The sequence below is a fragment of the Rhinoraja longicauda genome, chromosome 9 (genome assembly GCF_053455715.1).
Source record: "Rhinoraja longicauda isolate Sanriku21f chromosome 9, sRhiLon1.1, whole genome shotgun sequence".
NCBI lineage: Eukaryota > Metazoa > Chordata > Chondrichthyes > Rajiformes > Arhynchobatidae > Rhinoraja > Rhinoraja longicauda.
Window position 1 is genome coordinate 19,515,500 of NC_135961.1, and position 21,395 is coordinate 19,536,894.

General features: G+C 38.4%; 1 protein-coding gene across 13 annotated transcripts in view; it reads right to left on the reverse strand.

Annotated features, from left to right (window-relative positions):
- Positions 1 to 21,395, reverse strand: part of esrrga (estrogen-related receptor gamma a) — a 248,388-nt gene that overhangs the window by 23,461 nt on the left and 203,532 nt on the right. For all 13 annotated transcript variants that reach the window (XM_078404917.1, XM_078404915.1, XM_078404919.1 and 10 more), the window contains 2 exons: positions 10,851 to 10,961; positions 8,241 to 8,402 (listed from right to left, as the gene is read on the reverse strand). In XM_078404917.1, coding sequence (XP_078261043.1) covers positions 8,241 to 8,402; positions 10,851 to 10,961 — 273 coding nt within the window. The remainder of the gene's footprint in view (positions 1 to 8,240; positions 8,403 to 10,850; positions 10,962 to 21,395) is intronic.

Here is a 21,395-nt window from a genome sequence, read left to right on the forward strand (position 1 = left end):
ATGAAAAGCATTGCTTTAAAGATGCATGGGTATTAACACTTATGGTGTTTAGATAACCAGGTCATGCACTCAAACTCACAGGTATGAATTGACTCCCTAGCTCCTCTGCACTCCTGAAATGGACAGGATCATAACATGAGCTGCAGTTTTTCCTCATTCCCAATGAAAATTTGCTTGGCAGTTGACCAGCAACTTCCCCAATTGCACCTCTGAGATGGGAAATTCCCTGCTTGGGAAAATGAACAAACCCACTTGCTACCACACTATGACACAGCAAACTGGTACCCTATTACATTGTGGCAACGTGTTATCTCATCATTTTAATTACCTACTTTTCCTATTCAACAACACTGAGATCTAAGAGTCTCCGAGGAGTGGATCTGACTTGATTATAAGCGTTATAATAGTAAACACCAGGCTGCTACCAGTTTAGTGAGCGTTATTTTTAAACAAGTGTTTATTTGCTTCCTCCTTACACAGTTATTGGTGGCACTATTTGCATGGTTGATTTCACAGTCTCCAACACAGATTTTGCAGATTTAAAGAACAAAGAAGCTTCTGGGAAAATAAAGCTGACGGCAGCTGTTGTGAATGCAACAATTTAAAGTTTTATTTTCAACTGGATAACCAGATCAATTTGCAGGGAAGATTTTTTTTAAGGAGTCGGTGGAATAGTGAGGAGGGGGAGGGGAATTAAAATAAATAAATCAATGAACAATTCTGCAGGCAAAAAGCAGCTGTGGAACATGGAATAACAATGGACTGTTGGGTAGCAAATGAACACAAGAAATTATTATCATGCACAAAGAGATTCTGCTCTCTTCCTGTGCCAACGAAAAACAAGTTGACTTTTTCCTTCACGTCTCAGATTGGTGACAATACCACTCAGTTTATTAAATTAGTTTTTGTGGGAATAGCAAGTCCTCTGTCATTGATAGGTTCTCGTTAGTCATGTTACTTCTGCATTATATCTTTATTTTTTAATCAACAATGACAATTTTTTTTTGCAAAATCAGATAATCCGGAATCAAGTTGTATTCCCTTTTACCGTTAAAAAGGGCAAAATGCTGTGGTAGGGAGAAAGCAGGCAGTGAGAAAAAGTGCACTTTGAGTGAATGGGACAAGTGAGAGGGCGATATAATAAACAGGGGAGCAATATTTAGAACACTTGCTAAAGAGATTGGGCTGCTTATATTGATGAGCGGCTGATTTAGAAAGGTTTGTTTCAGCTCAGGTGATGACAAGCTCTCTGTGGAATTGAATGTGACTTTACCAGGAACATCCCAGCAGCCACAACCCTCTATAGCAGGGCCTCCATCTGCTTCAACCAATATCCAAATGCATCACTGTCTATCAGGGCTTCAGCTCTGACATCCTGGATGTATTGATTAATAGTTGCCCTAAGCTCCTTTGAGCAAATCAAGTTTTCACATTTTAGCAAGGATTTCGGTTCTGATTTATTCAGTGTAGTGAAATGCATTAAATTGACTTTGACATTCTGGAAAAACGTCTGGAAAACAATACTTTCAAGTGAAGGGGAAATAGATATTTTTAAAAAATGTGTGGCAGCTTGTTTGTTTAGGAGACAATATTACATTTTTATTCAGTGGAATTTAGATCTGTCAAAATTCCAAGCTGCTTTATCTTCCTTTCTAACTCGGGATTCCTAAAATAAAATCATGAGCCAAAGCCTACAAAGAATCTATAGAACAACTTATGTTGCAACAGAGTTCTGCAGCACAGCTGTTTCCGTGATTAAGTAAACTTATTTAACTCTTTAACAAGAAATTGCATACTCGTGCTAACAGGCTTTACGTTAACAGTATGCATAAAGATTTCTGAAATATCTCAGAGAGATATTTACATATTTGAATTTCTAATTTGTGCTTGGGTAAATATAGTGATAATTTCAAATCCTGGAACTGAAATGGAGTAATTTTTTTAAAAGATGTAAAGCAGAATAAAAAAGCTTCCGTAAGAAGTCAGAGGAATAGAGTATAAACAAAATTCATTAGATTTAGTACTGAATGCACCAATATTATTGGTTTGATTCAACTGAACAATGATTACTGTTTACTGTAAGAATGCAATTAATATCGGAAAGAAATGAATGGCACATTCCTCTTCCTGGGGGAAAAAAAGTAGGACTATTGACATGGATGGCAGAGATGAAAACAGGTTTTCAGGAACTGATATCCTTAGAACTGATCACTGTGATTTAAGAACTGCTTCTGGAGTTACCACACTTTAACATTGCTTCAGAAAATTCAGCATTCGATCAATTCTGCAATGGCTGCATCACTATTTGAAAGAGTAATATAACTAATATAAAAGTAATATAATATAACGTTTATGCCCCAGCTATACTGTAAATCTGACACTCTGCAGCTCCGATTCCCTCAATGTACTAATGTTTAATACGGCTTTGTTTTTTTACTGCTGGCAACAACATTTAATAACATCAACTATACTAATAACTGTGGTTAATGCATGGAGAAATTTCCATCGACAGTCTACTGACAAATGCGCTTAAGGTTTCATTGTCTAATGGGGATAATGAGCAACACCATGCATGAATATGACCAAACATCTCCATGAATCTTCCAGAATACATTATTCCATAAGTCCCTGTTTCTTTTCAGCATCTTCACTAATTCCCCCACCCTTCTTCCTAACTGAGAAAATAAAATGGAATGCTCCATTGAAAAATACTTGCAGGAGAAACAACTTGGAGACGTGATTAATGATGGAAGTGATAACAGAATGGAGCTCTGATTTGCACAGTGTGGAAAGGCTACAATGGTGGAATTATCTCCTCTAGAAGGCAGCGAAGCCCAAGTCATTATGTAAATTCAGGGAAGGAGAGAGATGTACTTCTTAATAGTAAAGGGATCAAGGGATTTAGGGAGCGATCAAGAATGGGGCACAAAAGCAAAAATTCATGGTCATACTGAATGATGGAGCAGGTTCCTCTTTTCTATATCGCTAACTATCTGAAGTTACAAATATCTTAAACATTGTGTGACAGTGAATTGAAGACAGAATGGCCAATTTCTGGATGGATATGATTTTACTCATGAATGACTGCTGCCATGATTTTGAAAACCAAAGGACATAGGTTTAAGGTGAAGGGGGAAAGATTTAATAGGAATCTGAGGGATAACTTTTTCACACAAAGGGTGGTGGGTGTATGGAATGAGCTGCCAGAGGAGGTAGTTGAGGCAGGGACTATTGCAACATTTTAGAAACAGTGAGACAGGTACATGGATAAGACAGGTTTAGAGGGATATGGGCCAAATGCAGGCAGGTGGGACATGTTGGTCAGTTTGGGCAAGTTGGGCCGAAGGGCCTGTTTCCACGCTGTATCTCTCTATGATTTAAGTTGAATCAAATCACTTCTACTCGTAATTCACACATGTAAATATGTAGTAATGGATCAAATTTCTTGCCTAGTATACCTTCTCACATTTTATTATTACAACTTTTCTTTGTCAGGAGGATATATTGCCTTCAGTACAGATTTTAAAAGAAAAGTACAAATGAATTGTCTACTAACATCCTTTTGCAATTGGTAATGTTTTGAAAAGACCTACTCAAACTTTTTGTGCATTTATCATTGGGGAAACTGCTGGGAAGAATAATTGTGTGTGGCAGTACAAATGAAGCAAATTAAAATGTACAATTAAAATTATATGCTTACTGAAGCACCCCGGGTAAACTACTCTACACAGTGGTGATAAATGAACTCCTTCATGTGGTTGAGCTCAACTATGTCTCAAAGCCAGCTCGTGATGATATCACATGCAATCATAATTTAAACAAAAAAATATTAAAAGGAGACAAAAGCCACACGTGATAGAACGTCTAGGTTTATCATAATACTATTCAATTGCTTCCATTTTAAACATACTACTTATGGGAATGCTTCATTTCCCAGTCTCTGGCGCTGCATTTCCCACAATTTAAAAACAATGCTACTCATTCATCATATGTGTTGGTTGTGGGTAATGCAACTTCATCCATTTACATACATAACAACAGTTATTCATTAGCTATGAAGCATTTGGGACTTTGTGAGGTAGTGAAGAAGTACTCAGTACCTGCAAGGGGCAGGAATTCATCTCAGACGGACATCTAGCATACTCTGAACACATGCCTGAAGATGCCAGTCTGACACCCAAATGGAATTAGGCCTTGGGTTCATTTGGATTAAATAGGAAATCTAGAAACATCAATCAAGCAAGCCAATGAAGCATACTGGCAAGTGCCTGACACTCTCTGATCGAGGCATGGCTCGCAGTAATTTCCAAAACCCTGAATGATCCTTTAGACCACAGAAATTATTGTGGCACAGAGACACAGTCGTACAGCACAGAAACAGCCGTTTGGCCTACCACGTCCGTGCTGAGCTTTTTTGCCCATCTATTCTAATCTCATCAACTTTATGCCAATCGCACAAGTGAAATATTTGATGACACTATTTTGAGCATTTTCCAGTAGCCTATTTGAATACATGAGACTTGATCCAACAGATCATGATGGGATATGTTTTGGTCTCCTAATTTGAGGAAGGACATCCTTGTAATTGAGGCAGTGCAGCGTAGGTTCACGAGATTGATTCCTGCGATGGCGGGACTGTCATATGAGGAAAGATTGAAAAGACTCGGCTTGTATTCACTGGAGTTTAGAAGGATGAGAGGGGATCTTATAGAGACATATAAAATTATAAAAGGACTGGACAAGCTAGATGCAGGAAAAATGTTCCCAATGTTGGGTGAGTCCAGAACCAGGAGCCACAGTCTTAGAATAAAGGGGAGGCCATTTAAAACTGAGGTGAGAAGGAACTTTTTCACCCAGACAGTTGTGAATTTGTGGAATTCTCTGCCACAGGGGGCAGAGATATGGGGAGAAGGGTTATTGATTGTGGATCATCAGCCATGATCACAATGAATGGCGGTGCTGGCCTCCTCCTGCACCTATTTTCTATGTTTCTATGAGTGAAGCAAGCTCAATGCAAGTTCACTTATTTCCCATCTGACTTGGACTGGGAGCCAAAATGAATTGGGCATGTAAATATTAGTTACTTAATGCCTGCTATAGAGAAGGCCCTGCACACCAGGATACAAGGAATACCTCAGCTTTCAATTTGAAAGTCAGCTTACTGCCTTTGGAGGGGACAGAATTTAATTCAGGGGATCATAACCTGATATCCAGGATCCAACTCTCAAATATTGGGTACAAGACAGTGTTTCTTTCCCTGCAGTTACATTTTATATTATTTTTTAGCAAATGTAATGATCTGGGTGAAAAATTTATAGAAATGGTAAAGATATTCTACTGAAGAACATTGAGAACATGCAAGTTCCACAAACTAAAAATGTAGAGAGTACTTGTAGGCGGATGTCAAACAAGCATTGTGCTGAATGTAGCTAATACACAGAGAAAGAAGATATAATAAATCTTATAATATTGGGATGAAGTGCAGTGTGTCTTCCAAGCAATGCCTGAATAAGCACCTCCAGTATTTTACTAATGTGGTAACACAGGAATATTCTAATCCAACACAAAGTCTAACAATACGTCTGACTGCTGTATTGATAATCTTTTTATCGTATGTGTGAAACCTAGCTGCAATATTTGATTCAGCCTGCATTACTCCCCAGTCCAATCTGACTCACAATAGACTGGATGAAGCAGAGTGTGGAAGTACCACAGTATCTACATAAAAGAGATTAAAGCCGACAGGATTCCATTTTACAGCTCAATCATATTGTGTTAGCACGTGCTTATCCAAGCACATACAAAATTGAAAGAGAGAGAGAGAAAAAAAAAGACAGACAGATATGAGCCAGAATAGAGAGCAGGGGCAATTTCCGAGAACATAAAAGGATGGTAATGGTGGGGGCCTTGTCAGAGTAAAGGACTATTAGGGCACAACCTCTGTCTCTTGTACCCACTCATTCCACTTTAACTTAAAATAACTGAAGTCAAGTACTGTCTAATTTCATTGTGCTCTTTGTCAGATAAGGACTGTTCAAATTTCATAACGTCCCGCTTTCTGTTCAGCTGCTTTATTAGCATGGGTAGCCTAATTCTATTTGCTGATAAAGTCATTCTATATTTTCTTTAAATATTTGCCTCTGTTGTGGACACAGCTGAGTTAAATGCTTTGTGATACAGAATTAATGAAAGCAACGTCTTTGGTCTCTTTCTGCACATCAGAAAAGCTGATGTTATCAAAACCCTATTTCTTAATTCACTATCACCATTAAATAATGCTTCAGACGCTATGTGGCACACAAATTCGTCTCTTCTGTGGAACAGATTACTAAATTGAACTGTTTTTTTCAGCTGAAAGTCCTAACTGGACTTGCCAAAGAAAAAACGCAGCCATTGCCGAGAAAAAGTCTCAATCGTGCATTTAAATTTTACCCACTTTGAGGAAGGATGTTAGAGGTTGGATCTTTGCAAGCTTCAGCCTAAATCAGTTTTAAAGTCAAGGTTTTTTCACCGTGGTCAAAGCTGACATTATTAGAAAGTGAAAGAGCTTGCAGACAATCGCTCCTCAGGAAAGTTGTAATCACAGTAAATTTAGGATCATATTGTTAAATTCATTTAGGGCTGATACAGGTTCTTGACCCAAAATGTCAACCATTCCTACACCCCCACCCCACAGATGCTGTTTGACTTGCTAAATTCCTTTGTTTACTCTTCCAGATTCCACCATCTGCATTTTCTTATGTCTCCGCGTCACATTATCAGCTTGAGATGTGAAGAAATGCAAGGCAGAACTAATTACATTATATTTATGTAATAAATTAACTTCCACAACCCTAAGTGCGCATTGGCAAAAGTTGATAAATAATAAAGAACTAATCAACAGCCAAGATTAGATCAAATGCAATATAAATACACTCCTGGATCAACAGATTATTTCAATTAAGAACTTTGGGGTTTAAATTGGATTGCGGTGGAAAACTGACAGTGGGATCACGATATGAAATTAGCCCTTGGCTTATTATCCAAGTACAGGCAACACATGAAATGTATGCTGCCCACTCATTTTCAATGTTTTCAGCGCACAGCCAATGCTAATCATATTATGGTTGCCTTAATGCATTGCCAATGGCCTTGGCTTTGTAAATGGTTCAAGCTATCCAATGTTGATTAAACTCTGCCTACACCTCTTAAAGGGAGGTGAATCTAAGCAGCATTTGTTGGTAGACATTACTCTTAATGTTTTACACATTGCTATATGAAGTGATAACTTGGTGGAGCACACGTTCAAATATTCTGTGGTCCGTTGGGAGACTTTGGTGAGAGATGTCAAGAAATATGACCTCCATCTGCAGGCCCTCGAGACACGTGAAGAAAGGCAGTGGGAGAAGATAGTTTTGGAGGTGTATTAAGAAGCGCAGTTCTAAGGATATTTTGCAGAGAAGCAAAACATTCAATGAATCCACACATGACATTGGTCACAGAGTTTCAATGTGGCATTCAATGAAATGCACCCCTATCATCAGAACAACTCACTCCACAAAAGACAATGGCATGATTTTCCAAATCCATCTTCTCAGATCTCACTTCCCCACAGCCCAATTCCTCATGTTATATACAAATTGCAGATGGTGTAAGTATGCACTTAATTTTCCCCCTCTACCCTGATGTATCTTATCTTTCAGACCTGACTATGGGTGAAGCGTAAGAGAATGAAAATGAAGGCACACTGTCATTCAGTTTGATAGTAACAGCCATCAGTTCAGATACAGAGCTTGGTGTATGGTGCAGGCTATCTGAGACCCCAGATCTATGGTTAGTCACTGGGCAAAATGCGGCCTTCAGTTCAGGCAACAGGAAAGGGTAGTTTAGTGGATTGCCCCTCAGAGAGCAGATAACATCCGAGTTCTGCAAGGACATGGCTGGGAATTTCATCAGAAGAGATCTCAGTTTTTTGATGCAGAACTATTGCTGTGATCCTAAAGTGTTAATCCATTTCTGATCTTGCTTCTTTACAAATGACCAAAAGAAAATATAAATAAAACCACATGTCCATTAATCCATTATTTGAGTCATGTAATAGCAGTGAAAGCTGATGGCTTTTCACTGGAGAAAACACCTCTTAATAAAGACATTTTTGTCGTTTCTTGCTGGTTGAATGGTCAGCATCAAACACTTAAAGACACTTTTATTCATCTTCATGACTTGCTTAGCAATGTGTATGCTTGATTTTTTTTTTTTACCTGGAATATGCTTTGCCCATCCAATGATGACCACCAGTTCTCGATCAGCCAGATCACATAGGGTAGTAAGGGCCTTGATGTCACTGTCAGGAACGGTGGGATCAGGCATGGCATAGATCTTCTCTGGCTCAGCCACAAGCAGGTGTGAGACAATCTTGTTGACTAGAATAGAAAGGCCAGGCAAGAGAAAGCAAGAAACGTTTGCATCAGTTTAGACAGCCTCATCACTCAGGGAATTGAGTAGCTGCAAGCGGTATCTCTTGGTAAATCTTATTTAATGTTGCCTTAATTAGAATCAATACAACCCAATTTTCATCAGAACGGCTTTGTAATGCACAAATAATCAATCAGGAACTAGAAAATCTCTTAGACTCAAAGCACAACACATGCCGTACTTCCTGACACAAGTTAAAAAATGACCATGTATTTAATCAACACTTATTTTTTAAATAAAAAGATTAATTACTAAATGAACAACATAAAATTAACAGTTATTATTTAGCAAATAATGAATGACAAGTGGTAAGACTATCCAAAATCAGTGACACAAACAACAATGGAGTCTTATTAAAATTCAAAGATTCTGTAGCTTGGAAAAGATTCTAAATGAGTCATGATAAATTAGAAACTTAGAGAAAACAAATGGGCATAGCAAAGCAATTTTAAAACAGAGAAAGGATGGTGTGTCTCAAATACTCAAAACACCTGTCGTTAAATATGAATATAGACATCTCTGATCTGTAGGACCATGCACAATATAACCAGTTGAGTCATTCAGTCAAGTGATATAAGAGACAAATAGACATTACTACTAACTAGTGGGCTGGAAACACAAGTGTTAGGGAAATGATCAGATTTTTAAGGCATCATGGTGGCACAGGAAAACATAATATGATGTGAATCAGCCCTTATCTGCAATAGTTATTATTTGTCAGGAAATATCATTATGGGAAGCATATGTTTAGGAAACAAATTCACAGCTTGCTTCTAGTCCCTTTGAAAAAAAATTCTATATAAAAAAAATTTAGAGTATTAAAATGGCATCACCTCAAGCAAAGTACTGTAAATGGCAAATCTTTTATATGTCACTTTTATTAACTTAGTATTGTTTCCTCCAGGGTTCACAAAATTACACTGCTGTATATTTTAGGCAGGAGTTGTAAAAGATGGAGTATGCATCTTTAGCAAATTAGATACATTTGCTTTTTGGATTTAAAAAAAATGAATAATTTAATTTTAATTTTAAGGGGAGATGCAAACCAAAGTCTGAAGAAGGGTCTCGACCCGAAACTTCACTCCTTCCTTCTCTCCTGAGATGCTGCCTGACCTGCTGAGTTTCTCCAGCATTTTGTGAATAAAAAGGTTTTATAAATACTCATTTGAGGATATCAAAAACTGAATAGATGTGATCTAGATACATTGTGTTCTTTGGATATGTGTATTAAAGACTGAACTTTGATAGAATGAGCTTCATTGCAAAATTCTAACATAATGTGACTTACAGAACTTTAAACGTTTCATCAATATAGTATATTACGTACCATACAGCCCTCCCTTAAAAGTGTGAGGTCCAGTCTGATTAACGTAGAAATTCCATGAATTGCTTTCAGCTATACTTAATTATTTATTATTTAATAGAAAGAATATGTTGGAAAATACAAACAATTTCAGTCTTGAATATGCCTGTGCATCACTATGCTCAAAAAAGGACAGAGCCATGCATTAAAATTATGGTATTGTTCGCTCCACATTTACCAATATTCTAGATGCAATGTTAAAGTATTTGCCAATATAAAATATCATCAGTTTGAAAAAAATATATTTTCAATTAGAACGCTATTGCAACCTCAGTAAGAAAAATAATTACTGGTATAAAATGACTGCGTTTGCAACAACCCCAAAATTGAAGGGAGGGAACAACACCTAAAATGTAACATTTACTCTCTTTATGGCAAAGTCTCCTGATAAAAGCTTAAAGATTTAAAAAAAGGCAATATCCAGCTTATGCAGATCTGTAATCTTCATTCTAGTATTTTGAGTTTAACACGATGGTTAGCTTCGAGCTCAGGAAAATACACACCTCAGAAATGTTTAATAATATCAATGTTCAACGTTGTTTAATAATCTTCATTTAAAATCAGTCAAGGGGTACAAATAAAAGCAAAATAAAAATTTATGCGGGACTTAGAAATTTTCAAAATAACAAACTTAAACATCTTTAGTATTCAAATTGTAATTTAAGATAAAATGTTGTGGCAGCATTGCCACTGCAGACTTCACGTTTAATTGGACTGCCCGGAAAAAATATATGGACATTTCAAAATATTTCCACATGACTGTACATCATTTTTCATAAAGTACATCATGCTATCCTTGATGAAAAACAAACTCTGGTGATTTATAAAATGGAGACTGGATTAGTTCTGCACTATCATCACTCCCATCTGTTTACAAACTCCTTAACTAGATGTGGGTGCAGGGTGAATACACTGAAGTAGATAAGACATGCTATTGTTTTACAGTGTGTAATTTGTAAATTAACATGCTATTAGTTTTATATGCTAATAGCTAATGCACGATATAATATTTAAAAAACATCTTTGTCCTTACATGGCTTTTTGGCTGGTTGGACCAGCTGAGGATTCAAGTAAGGGCTGTTCTCTGCATCTATCCTGCGCTTGTACTTCTGCCGTCCTCCTCGCACCCTGTCAAGGCGCACACCTGAAAAAGGAGGAAAACAGCATCTTAAAATGGAAAAGTACAAATGGTCCTTGCCAAATCTTTGGTTCACCTTTATTGTCAGCATGGATTAATATCGCATTTAAAAAAAATTCAGAGACTGCAGGATTGGTCTACAATTTATAAATGATTTAATAGCACTATTAACGTGACAATATTCAATAACTACTTGTGCATTTGTATCTCTGCAAAACAGATCAAAACAGAGTTAGAATTGTGATAGTATGAAGAAGCATCACGATCAATAAATTGTCAGCATATATGACACAAATTCAACAGAACATTTTAATGACAAAATATTACACATAGTAAATGTATTTGTATTTTCCTTGCCCAATCTACTGGAAAATACACCAATTAAAAACCAAATTTCCAGGAATGTTTTCTATTTTATAAAGGGATGTACATAACTACTGATTAACACAACAATAAACTTTAGATGGATATTAATGATCAAACCATGAAAACATAAAAGCATATTGATGAGAAAGAGTTTCTATTGGTCATGCTTCAAACCAAATTATGATTTCATATTATAAAGTTTAGATTTTATTAAATAAATAGAAATGATTAAAGTATTTCTGTTGTTTCCAGAAGGAAGCAACATTTTGTGGATAACTTTATCCATTTTAAATTAATTTCGAAACAGGATCAAAATATATTGCCATATCCTTGCCAATCTTCAATTAATTTCCAATGAAATACTAACTTCTATACCTATAGACAGGACAATATAAATGTGAATTTATGGCAAAGTAATTTTAAGTCAATTTTATTTGGCGTACTCTACGACTATTAAAAGAGAAACATGAACTAGTAGTTATAGTAAATCCAAGAGGGATCATTGCCTTAAGGACAATCTATCCTTTTAATTTATTGACATCAAAAGAAGCCTAATTTAATTATATCAAATTTCTCCTGGGAATGTGCATCACCATGGAAACCAGCTAACAGGAAGTGTCAATTATTTTTTTTGTTGCTTTGAATATAACAGCAATGTTAAAAAAAATACTGCATGGTTCCAAACTGTCTAAATTTTGCCAATCACTCACATCACCAGCATGAAATGGGCTTTCTCCTCGAGCCCACAACAGGTCAGAGGTTTTAATTGAACAACATCTCTTTCTGTCGTTCCGACAAAAGCCAAGCAGGAAAAACGACTCTGGCAAGATAGCTCAGTCTAGCAATGTCCAATTTCCCAATTTCTCATTAGGTCTAAGCAGCTATCTAGCTGCTAATGCTGACAAGCCTTGAACCTTTTATTTTTGCTCAGAAATTACTTTGGCAGGAACAGCAATACAGCTTCATCACAGACGCCTGGCTGCTGTTGCATTAACCCGAATGAGACCTCATAGACTGGCGATTCGGTGTGGTGGAAATGTGCCCAAATGCAACACGTACAAATCTTTTGTTATCCTGGCAGATGCTTGGAGCAAAAGGAAGGCAACACAAAGGTGTGCACATTAATAACCTGATTATTTGTGTCTCTGCACACTTGTATCAATTGGGAAAAGCACAGGGGGAAAACAACCATGCACTAAGCTGAAAACAAAAGACAATTACCAAGCAAGTGGGTTAATAAACAAGATAGTGCGTGTGCCAAGCTTACACACAAGCTTCAAGGAAAGTAAAGCACTGAAGTGAGAAAATACCAAAATGTTCCAACCTGATCTGTTTAGATCTATTTTCTCGGTGCCCCATAACACTGGATCCTGTGTCACATTTCTGATGTGACGCAGGGAAATACACCTCAAGGAAAAAACATCTCAAGCTTTCACAGCAAAGAGGACATGTGGAAAACTAAAGTCAAGTACTCAGGAACAGTGCTGAGTGGACTACCTGCAAAGAGCTGACTGCATCAGGTACCACATGTAATCTTGCTTTGTACTCAGAGTCCCCACTGAACTTTTTCCTTCATCTACTGTGATCACAAGTTGGGTGACTTATGAAAACTTTCAATACTATTTTACAATTGATAATTTTCCCCAAGCAGTTGAAAATTGCACTGTTCGTCAGCCTGGCCCAATAATAGACAGAAGAATGGAATGAAGTCCACTTATCAAAATTCTGCATCTGCACTGGAATCTAAAGCTCTACCCTAACAAGCTGAAAGCTGCACTGTTTATCACCAAGAGTTTATTCTGGGATTAATCGACATTGAATATGTGGTCTCTCCAGTGTTTGCAGGTCTGGAAACCATCAAAAACCACCCCCAAAATACCACTAGTGAGGAGACCAACTCTGCCAGCACACTAAGCCAAAACCACTATACATTAGAACATAGAACAGTAAAGCACAGGAACTGGCCCATCGGCCCACAATGACCATGCCAAACATGATGCCACGTTAAACTAATCTCATCTGCTTGTGTGTGATTCATATCCCTCCACTCCCAACATGTACGTGTGCCTCTTAAATACCTCTATCGTATCTGTCTTCACCACCAACTCTGGGAGCATATTCCAGACACCCACCACTCTCAATGTAAAAAACCTTGCTCCGCACATCTCCTTTAAACTTTGCCCCTCTAGTACTTGACATTTCACCCTGGGAAAAATGTTCAGACTTTCTACCCTGTTAATCAGCAAAGTTTAAGAAATAAAAGTGGGATAGGCCATTTGGCTGCTTATACCTGCTCTAAAAGCATCATGGCTGACTCTTACTGCTTTTCCTGTGCTAACACCTCTATTCCTTAAACTCTTCAATGGCCAGTTATCGATCAAGCTATACACTGAACATATTCAGTGGTTGAGCTTCCATTACCATCTTGTCGAGAGGATTCCAAAAATTCATCACCCTCTGGTTGTAGAAATTTCTTCTCATCCTTGTCCTGAGTGGATGACTCCTTACATTAAGATCACGGCCTCTTCGGTCTCTATAGCCCAGCCAGCGGCAACATCACTGAGTCTATCTTATCTTCTACCTTTCCTTATTGTAGAGATTGGAAGGGGTGAGATCCTGGTCATGGTAAATGATAAAGCTTGCAGAGTTACTGCTGAGGGATTTTCCTCTTTTCTTTTACTGGAGCAATGTTTCTCAGGGTTGTAGTGCAAGCTCATACGGGACCCATCTACTCACGAGCATCCAAATTCAGAACATTTGGTCCACCAACCAAACAAGGATCCTTTTTTAAAATATATCATTCCCTGCTTTAAGGAGGCAGAAATACTTAGAGAGAAAATGATCCAATATCATATCATATCATATCATATCATATCATATCATATATATACAGCCGGAAACAGGCCTTTTCGGCCCACCAAGTCCGTGCCGCCCAGCGATCCCCGCACATTAACACTATCCTACACCCACTAGGGACAATTTTTACATTTACCCAGCCAATTAACCTACATACCTGTATGTCTTTGGAGTGTGGGAGGAAACCGAAGATCTCGGAGAAAACCCACGCAGGTCACGGGGAGAACGTACAAACTCCTTACAGTGCAGCACCCGTAGTCAGGAAAGCGTATGGCCTCTGTCATATTAATGGCGTGTGGGCATGGCAGGCAAAGCCAACATTTATTACCTAACTAGACCAAGTGGACCCGTTGGGCCCAAACCTCTCCTGCATTGGTGCAGCACACTCTCCTCCTCCCCTCCCCTCCCCTCCCCATCCCTTCCCCATCCCTTCCCCTCCTCTCTCCCCTCCTACCCTCCCTTCCCCCCTCCCTCACCCCCTCCCCTCCTCCCCATTCCATTCCCCTCAACCCCCCTTATACTCCCCCTCCCTCCCTCCCCCTCCCTCCCTCCCTAGGAGATAGATTTAAACTTTAAAATGTGAATAACTTAAAAAATATAACACCGATTTCAATGAAACTTCTTACATTAGCACCAAAGGGACGACAGTGAGTAAGGTGGGCCTAAAATTATCATGCTATCGTGTGCCGCTTTGCCTGTAGTTCAGGAACAAACAAACAAACAAACAAACAAACAAACGAGAGTCACTTTACGGTGACTTTGCTTTTGGTAGGGAGCTCCAGGATTCAGACCTTGCATCAATGAAAGGTCAACAACAAAGTCCAGAGTCAGGATAGTGTACGACTTTGAGGGAAATCAGCAGGTGTTCGCATGTGTTGCCCTTGTTATTCTTAGAGGGAAAGACTGCATGCTTATAAGGCTACTTAGAAATGGCCGAAGAAAGTTCTTACAGGTAATGGTTTAAAACTGTTTGATGAAGGAACATAGGCATTTTACCAAGATAGGTAACTTTACCAAGATTTATCCCTATTTTGTTCACTTACATAGGTGCTTAGTTTGGAGAAAAAACATCTCGCAACTTGGTAAATATTGAGAAGCATCTAGAAACAATTTTCAAATCCAATTAAACATAGAAAATAGGTGCAGGAGGAGACCATTCGGCCCTTCGCACCAGCACCGCCATTCATTGTGATCATGGCTGATCGTCCCCAATCAATAACCTGCACCTGCCTTCTCCCCATATCCCTTGATTCCACTAGCCCCTAGAGCTTTATCTAACTCTCTCTTAAATCCTTCCAGTGATTTGGCTTCCACTGCCCTCTGTGGCAGAGAATTCCACAAATTCACAACTCTCTGGGTGAAAAAGTTTTTTCTCACCTCAGTTTTAAATGGCCTCCCCTTTATTCTAAGATTATGGCCCCTGGTTCTGGACTCCCCCAACATTGGGAACATTTTTCCTGCATCTAGCTTGTCCAGTCCTTTTATAATTTTATATGTTTCTATAAGATCCCCTCTCATCCTTCTAAACTCCAGTGAACACAAGCCTAGTCTTTTCAATCGTTCCTCATATGTCAGTCCCGCCATCCCAGGGATCAATCTCGTGAACCTACGCTGCACTGCCTCAATTACAAGGATGCCCTTCCTCAAATTAGGAGACCAAAACTGTACACAATACTCCAGATGTGGTCTTACCAATTCTGAGGATTTCAAGACCATCACTTCAGCGATAAGTGATATCTGATCCTATACAACATATCCGCATCAGTTTATATTTGCATATTTGAACGATTAATATATTTTTATGCATGGTGAGATTACGTGACTAATCCACTAGTTGTGCGTAGACTACCCAAGCCCTGTCCAACTCTTTCCCTACAGCATCAGCATTTCTGTAGATCTGTCAGTCCATGTAACATCATCAAACCAGAGAACTGGTCAGTCAATAACCCTCTGAGGCTTGTGATGGTTATTACTGGAGCTGCTGGGTGAATTGGCCCACGCACAACTTGAGTAGACTGATGATCATTTGAATAAATCTGTGTTAAATCTACTAGACTAAAGAGGTGATTTAATGCTTTGAATGCACTGACCTACTTTTACTACGAACGCAGACTATATTGTTTTTAAAAGTAATGGTTAACCTTCTGCCCTCGGTGAAAGGGATACCTCTTTTTCTCATTCCTCTTCTAAAAAGTACATCTTCCACTTAATTGTGAGGTTTCTTTCTGATAAGGCCAAATGGTTAGTATTTATCAGTGCAGTACAATACAATTCACTTACAGAGGTCTTAACCATTATAGGTTAGAATATAGTGTTGGCTGTATTAGTGAACAATCATGTGCACTCATAAGAGAGCCCTCTTTTGTTATTATGAGAGGTCATGCAATGTGCAACATTGTACAAAAGCTTTATACATTTGCCCATTATTAGTCTTTTATTTTGGCTTGTGTTTCATTTACCCTGGTTTTTATTTGCATCACCACTGATTTACTATTTCACTGCAGATTAGGAACAAAGCAAATGATTATGAGCTGCTTTCAAATGGTTAAATATTTGTATGGCTGTTTGCATAAACAGATCCTAATAATAAATCAGGCACCAAAAAAAGCTGCAGAGCACAGATAATGGCATGTGCTGCAGGATGCCACTCACAAGGGTTAGTTCATTCCCAATTTCACTTAGTTGAAGGGCAAGACTTGCAGTTCACTATAGTATGTTTCCACCTCTGCTTTCAATCTTCATTTCTTTTTCTACCTCCTGCAACTTCCAATATAAGGTGTTATTTTATAGTTCTCCCTGACTAAATTTCAAGAAAACAAACTATCCAACATTTTTTTACTTTTATTGTATAGTCTACCTGATTAAGTTCAAATCAATACGGGTTACCCGCACCACGGCTGCTGTCTGTATGGAGTTTGTACGTTCTCCCCGTGTCCGCATGGTTTTCCCCGGGTGCTCCTGTTTCCTCCTACACTCCAAAGATGTACGGGTTTGCAGGTTAATTTGGCTTCGGTAAAAATTGTAAATTTCCCTTAGTGTGTAGGATAGTGTTAGTGTACGGGTATCGCTGGTTGGTGATGACTCGGTGGGCCGAAGGGCCTGTTTCTGTGCTATATCTCTAAACTAAACTAATATCTTTCAATAGAAAAATACTTTTAAAGATGAAAAAAAAAGTCCATTAGTATGAGGATAAAATGAATATTATTAAAATCATTAGAAGGACTAAAACAACTCAGTGTATATTGCTATCAGTATGGCACTTATTAGACAATAGACAATAAACAATAGGTGCAGGAGGAGGCCATTCGGCCCTTTGAGCCAGCACCGCCATTCAATGTGATCATGGCTGATCATTCTCAATCAGTACCCCGTTCCTGCCTTCTCCCCACACCCCCTGACTCCGCTATCCTTAAGAGCTCTATCCAGCTCTCTCTTGAATGCATTCAGAGAATTGGCCTCCACTGCCTTCTGAGGCAGAGAATTCCACAGATTCACAACTCTCTGACTGAAAAAGTTTTTCCTCATTCTCTCCATCTTCATAAATTAGGATCTAAAAGGAGTCAGGAGCAAAGAGTGTATTATTGCTGTATGTTCCTGCACAGAACAATTACATTCTTATTAATGTTCCACAAAATGTTCACTTAAAAAATAAAAGAAATACTTCAGGTCAAGCTAAAATATTTTCAGTAGTTCAAAATCCTCTGCCTGAAATGCTAACTGCTGCACAGCAGTAAAGTATTCAATCGGCATCATTACTGATTAGAGCATGTTATTAACAACCTGGTAAAAGCTACTTCCTATTGGGAAAGATTAACAGATCTTTAATATTCTATTATGTGCACTGACTTTTATTGACAAATCTTGTTAAAATGGAGCTGGAATCACAAAGCACCTGACATGTGGGAAGAAATCTGTATGATCATGTTTGGACCAGAACTATCCAGACATTTGACACGCAAAACTTTCTAATGATCCTCAAAGTCAAAGAGGGTAAAACTGGATTAGGCAACGCCCATAGACCCATGACAGCCCAAATGACTGTTGCGACATGTGGGCACACATTTGGCACAAGTTGTGCTGAACACCACATTGTTAAGAGCATTAATATGCATGTACTGTATGTTCATTGAAAGCATGCAGTAGAGGCAGCTCGTAGCATCAATCAACATGCCACACAGATCTTCTGCCAGCACACATTTTATATGTCAATGCTCCAACTAACAGCCTCTCTTAAACAGGTATCCCTGAACATGCAACAGCATGACCCACCCCCTCAGTCCTATTTTTTAAAAAAATTTGGAGGCCAACTCACAGGATGTTTTTAAGAGAGTTAGATATAGCTCTTTGGGCTAACGGAATCAAAGGATATGGGGAAAAAGCAGGAACAGGGTACTGATTTTGGATGATCAGCCATGATCATATTGAATGGCTGTGCTGGCTCGAAGGGGCGAATGGCCTACTCCTGCACCTATTTTCTATGTTTCTATATTTCTAAAAGCGACCAAGCATTGAAATGTTTTTTTCCTTGCCATTACTGCAATCCTACAAGTGTTTGATGTTTTGATGTGCTCTGTCTGCAGTGAATGTTGCTGAAATCTTAGTTTGCTGCCCTCAAGCTTTGCAATTACTCTGTGGGCAATAGCAATCTACGTGCAGCAGGACTGGGAGAATGAGCAGAAGCCTAAAGAACTTGGCAAATCTCGATAACAACAAGGAAGCTGATAGATTTTATTTTCATATGTGAAGGAAATGGCAAAAGCTGGCATGAGCAATTGCTTTTATTACCATTTCAAATTTGTTGGTGGCGCAGCGGTAGAGTTGCAGCCTTAGAGCGCCAGGGACCCGGGTTCGCTCCTGACTATGGGTGTACGGGTGTTAACTGTACAATTTGTTCATTTTCCCTGTGACCGCGTGGGTTTTCCCTGAGTCCAGGAACTCACCACCTTCATATTTATATGCATCTTGACTTACGGAGATTGTTAGTAGGCGGTACTACTATAGAGGAGTGCCTGAGGCTATTGTTGCAGTTTGTTGAATATGACATTTGGATATAGAACATAAAACAATACAATAAAACGGGCCCTTTGGCCCACAATGTTTGTGCCAGTTCAAACTGATCTCATCTGCCTACACATGACCCATATCCTTCTACTCCCTGTACTTCCATCTGTCTATCCGAAAGCTTCTTAAACGCCACTATTGTATATACATCCACCACCACCCCTGGCAATGCGTTCCAGACCCTCACCATTCGCTCTGTGAAAAACTTGCCCCACACAGCTCCATTGAAGATTAAAGATCTTGACCACTACACTAAGGTCATGAAAATGTCAACATGCCCCATTCAGGACTTTGGGTTTGAATCTTGGGATTAACCTGCAGGTCTATCTGTCCCCATTATATTTTCTTTTTGTGTCTGGTAACCCTCCTAACCCTCTGCCAAAATATAATTTCCAACTCCTCTGCCTATGCTATCTTTGAAAGACTGTACGCAAACCTCGGAGAGCCCGCTCTCTCCAAAGCTGCACTGGTCCTCACTGTTTCCCAGAACGCATCCATTGTTGAAGACCTGCTCACATTTACTCCAGAAACAAAGCACATTTCCTTTAGGAGGGTAGATGAGCTTCAAGCACTGCAAGTTCGTTTTAAATAGTGCTTAGAGCCTTGCAGAAGCATTCTCCTATTGAATAGCTTAGTTAACAGACTATTTGAGGCAGGCATACCACCTGCAATATATTGACCAGGCTTGAACCAAGTACATTGTGATTCACCTTCCATCTTCATACCCAAACTCAACTTTACTCATTGGCTTTCAAAAACAGTTTTCTAAATATTTATTAAGATTTCATAACTTTAGGAATCATTCTTATTTTGTTATAAAAGATACTGTTTAAAAAATATATAATTTTTGGCAGTGTATTGTGATTTGACTTTATGAATATTCTTCTCCATGCAAATGTTGTGACTTTCAAGTTTTAATACAGTAGGTCTTGGCTTTTCATCAGTTTTTAGATCATGCATTGTCTTTCTGCTGTTTGGATAGCATGCAACAAATGTTTTTCACTGTACCTCGGTACACGTGACAATAAACTAAATTGAAACTAGATCTACTATATTAAAACTTGACAGTCACAACAACATTTGCACGGAGAAAAATATTATATATATATTTCATAAAAAATGCCACCCTGTCAAACAGGCAAAATGAACAGGAAGATTTGGAAGCAAATAGGTTTTAGCAGGCAACTTTATTTTAACATATTTGTTTAAATGGTGTCACATAACTCCTTTGATCTGATACCGCAGAGTAAAAAAAGCACATCTGGTTTATTTTTTAAATTATCCATTTTACAGGAGATGACAGTAAAAATGAAACAAGGCTTTTTTTAAATTTCATAGGTCACATGGAATCCTGCAAGGCATCTCGTGCAATTTATAATCAACAAGCACCACCAGATTCTGCTCCGTGCCCAACTAATACGCTACCTTGCGTGTTGTTATTTTGCACATGGAATAATGCAACATTATACATGTGTGTTATCATTTTTAACTTACTTATTTTTCAAATGGACCAATTTAGCAAATCTAGCATCTTCCGTCTCTTTGTTAATTTTTTCCTCATTTCCCTTCCCCAGAGGGTGATCATCTCCCTTTGGGAAAAAATCTATGGATGGCAGAAACAGCTTGCCTCTGTGACCTGGGGCTTTACTGCAGTGACTTTGGAAGTACCAGATGTCAGCCCTATCCCACCTTCTGAAATGACTATTCCTTTTTTTTTTTAAATCCTTTTCTATTTTTATTCAATTCACCTCACATGAATTCTTTCAGGATTGTGGCCAACTTGTGTCTGTCAACAAATATATCTTACTTCTCAATGAATAATATATATATATTTCTTCCTTTTTTTAAATCTCCCAATTTGTTATTTTTTTCCCCATTTACATACAACAGTATGAGGGACATTTTAAGAATACTGCAGCACAATCAATAATTAGAACATTTCAATGTATTATCCCTCACCAACAAAGCAAAACACCACCTCCCATGTTGCCTGTTCAAGCAGAGATGGCTAAACATTCCCCAGTGACATGATGAAGTTTATGGTCATACATTTCAGGTTAAAATGTGTGCTATGTTGAACTAGAATACTCAACAATAAAACCTTCAATTTACTTTGGACGATAAAGCATCAGAGACTTATCACTCTCTCTCACATTG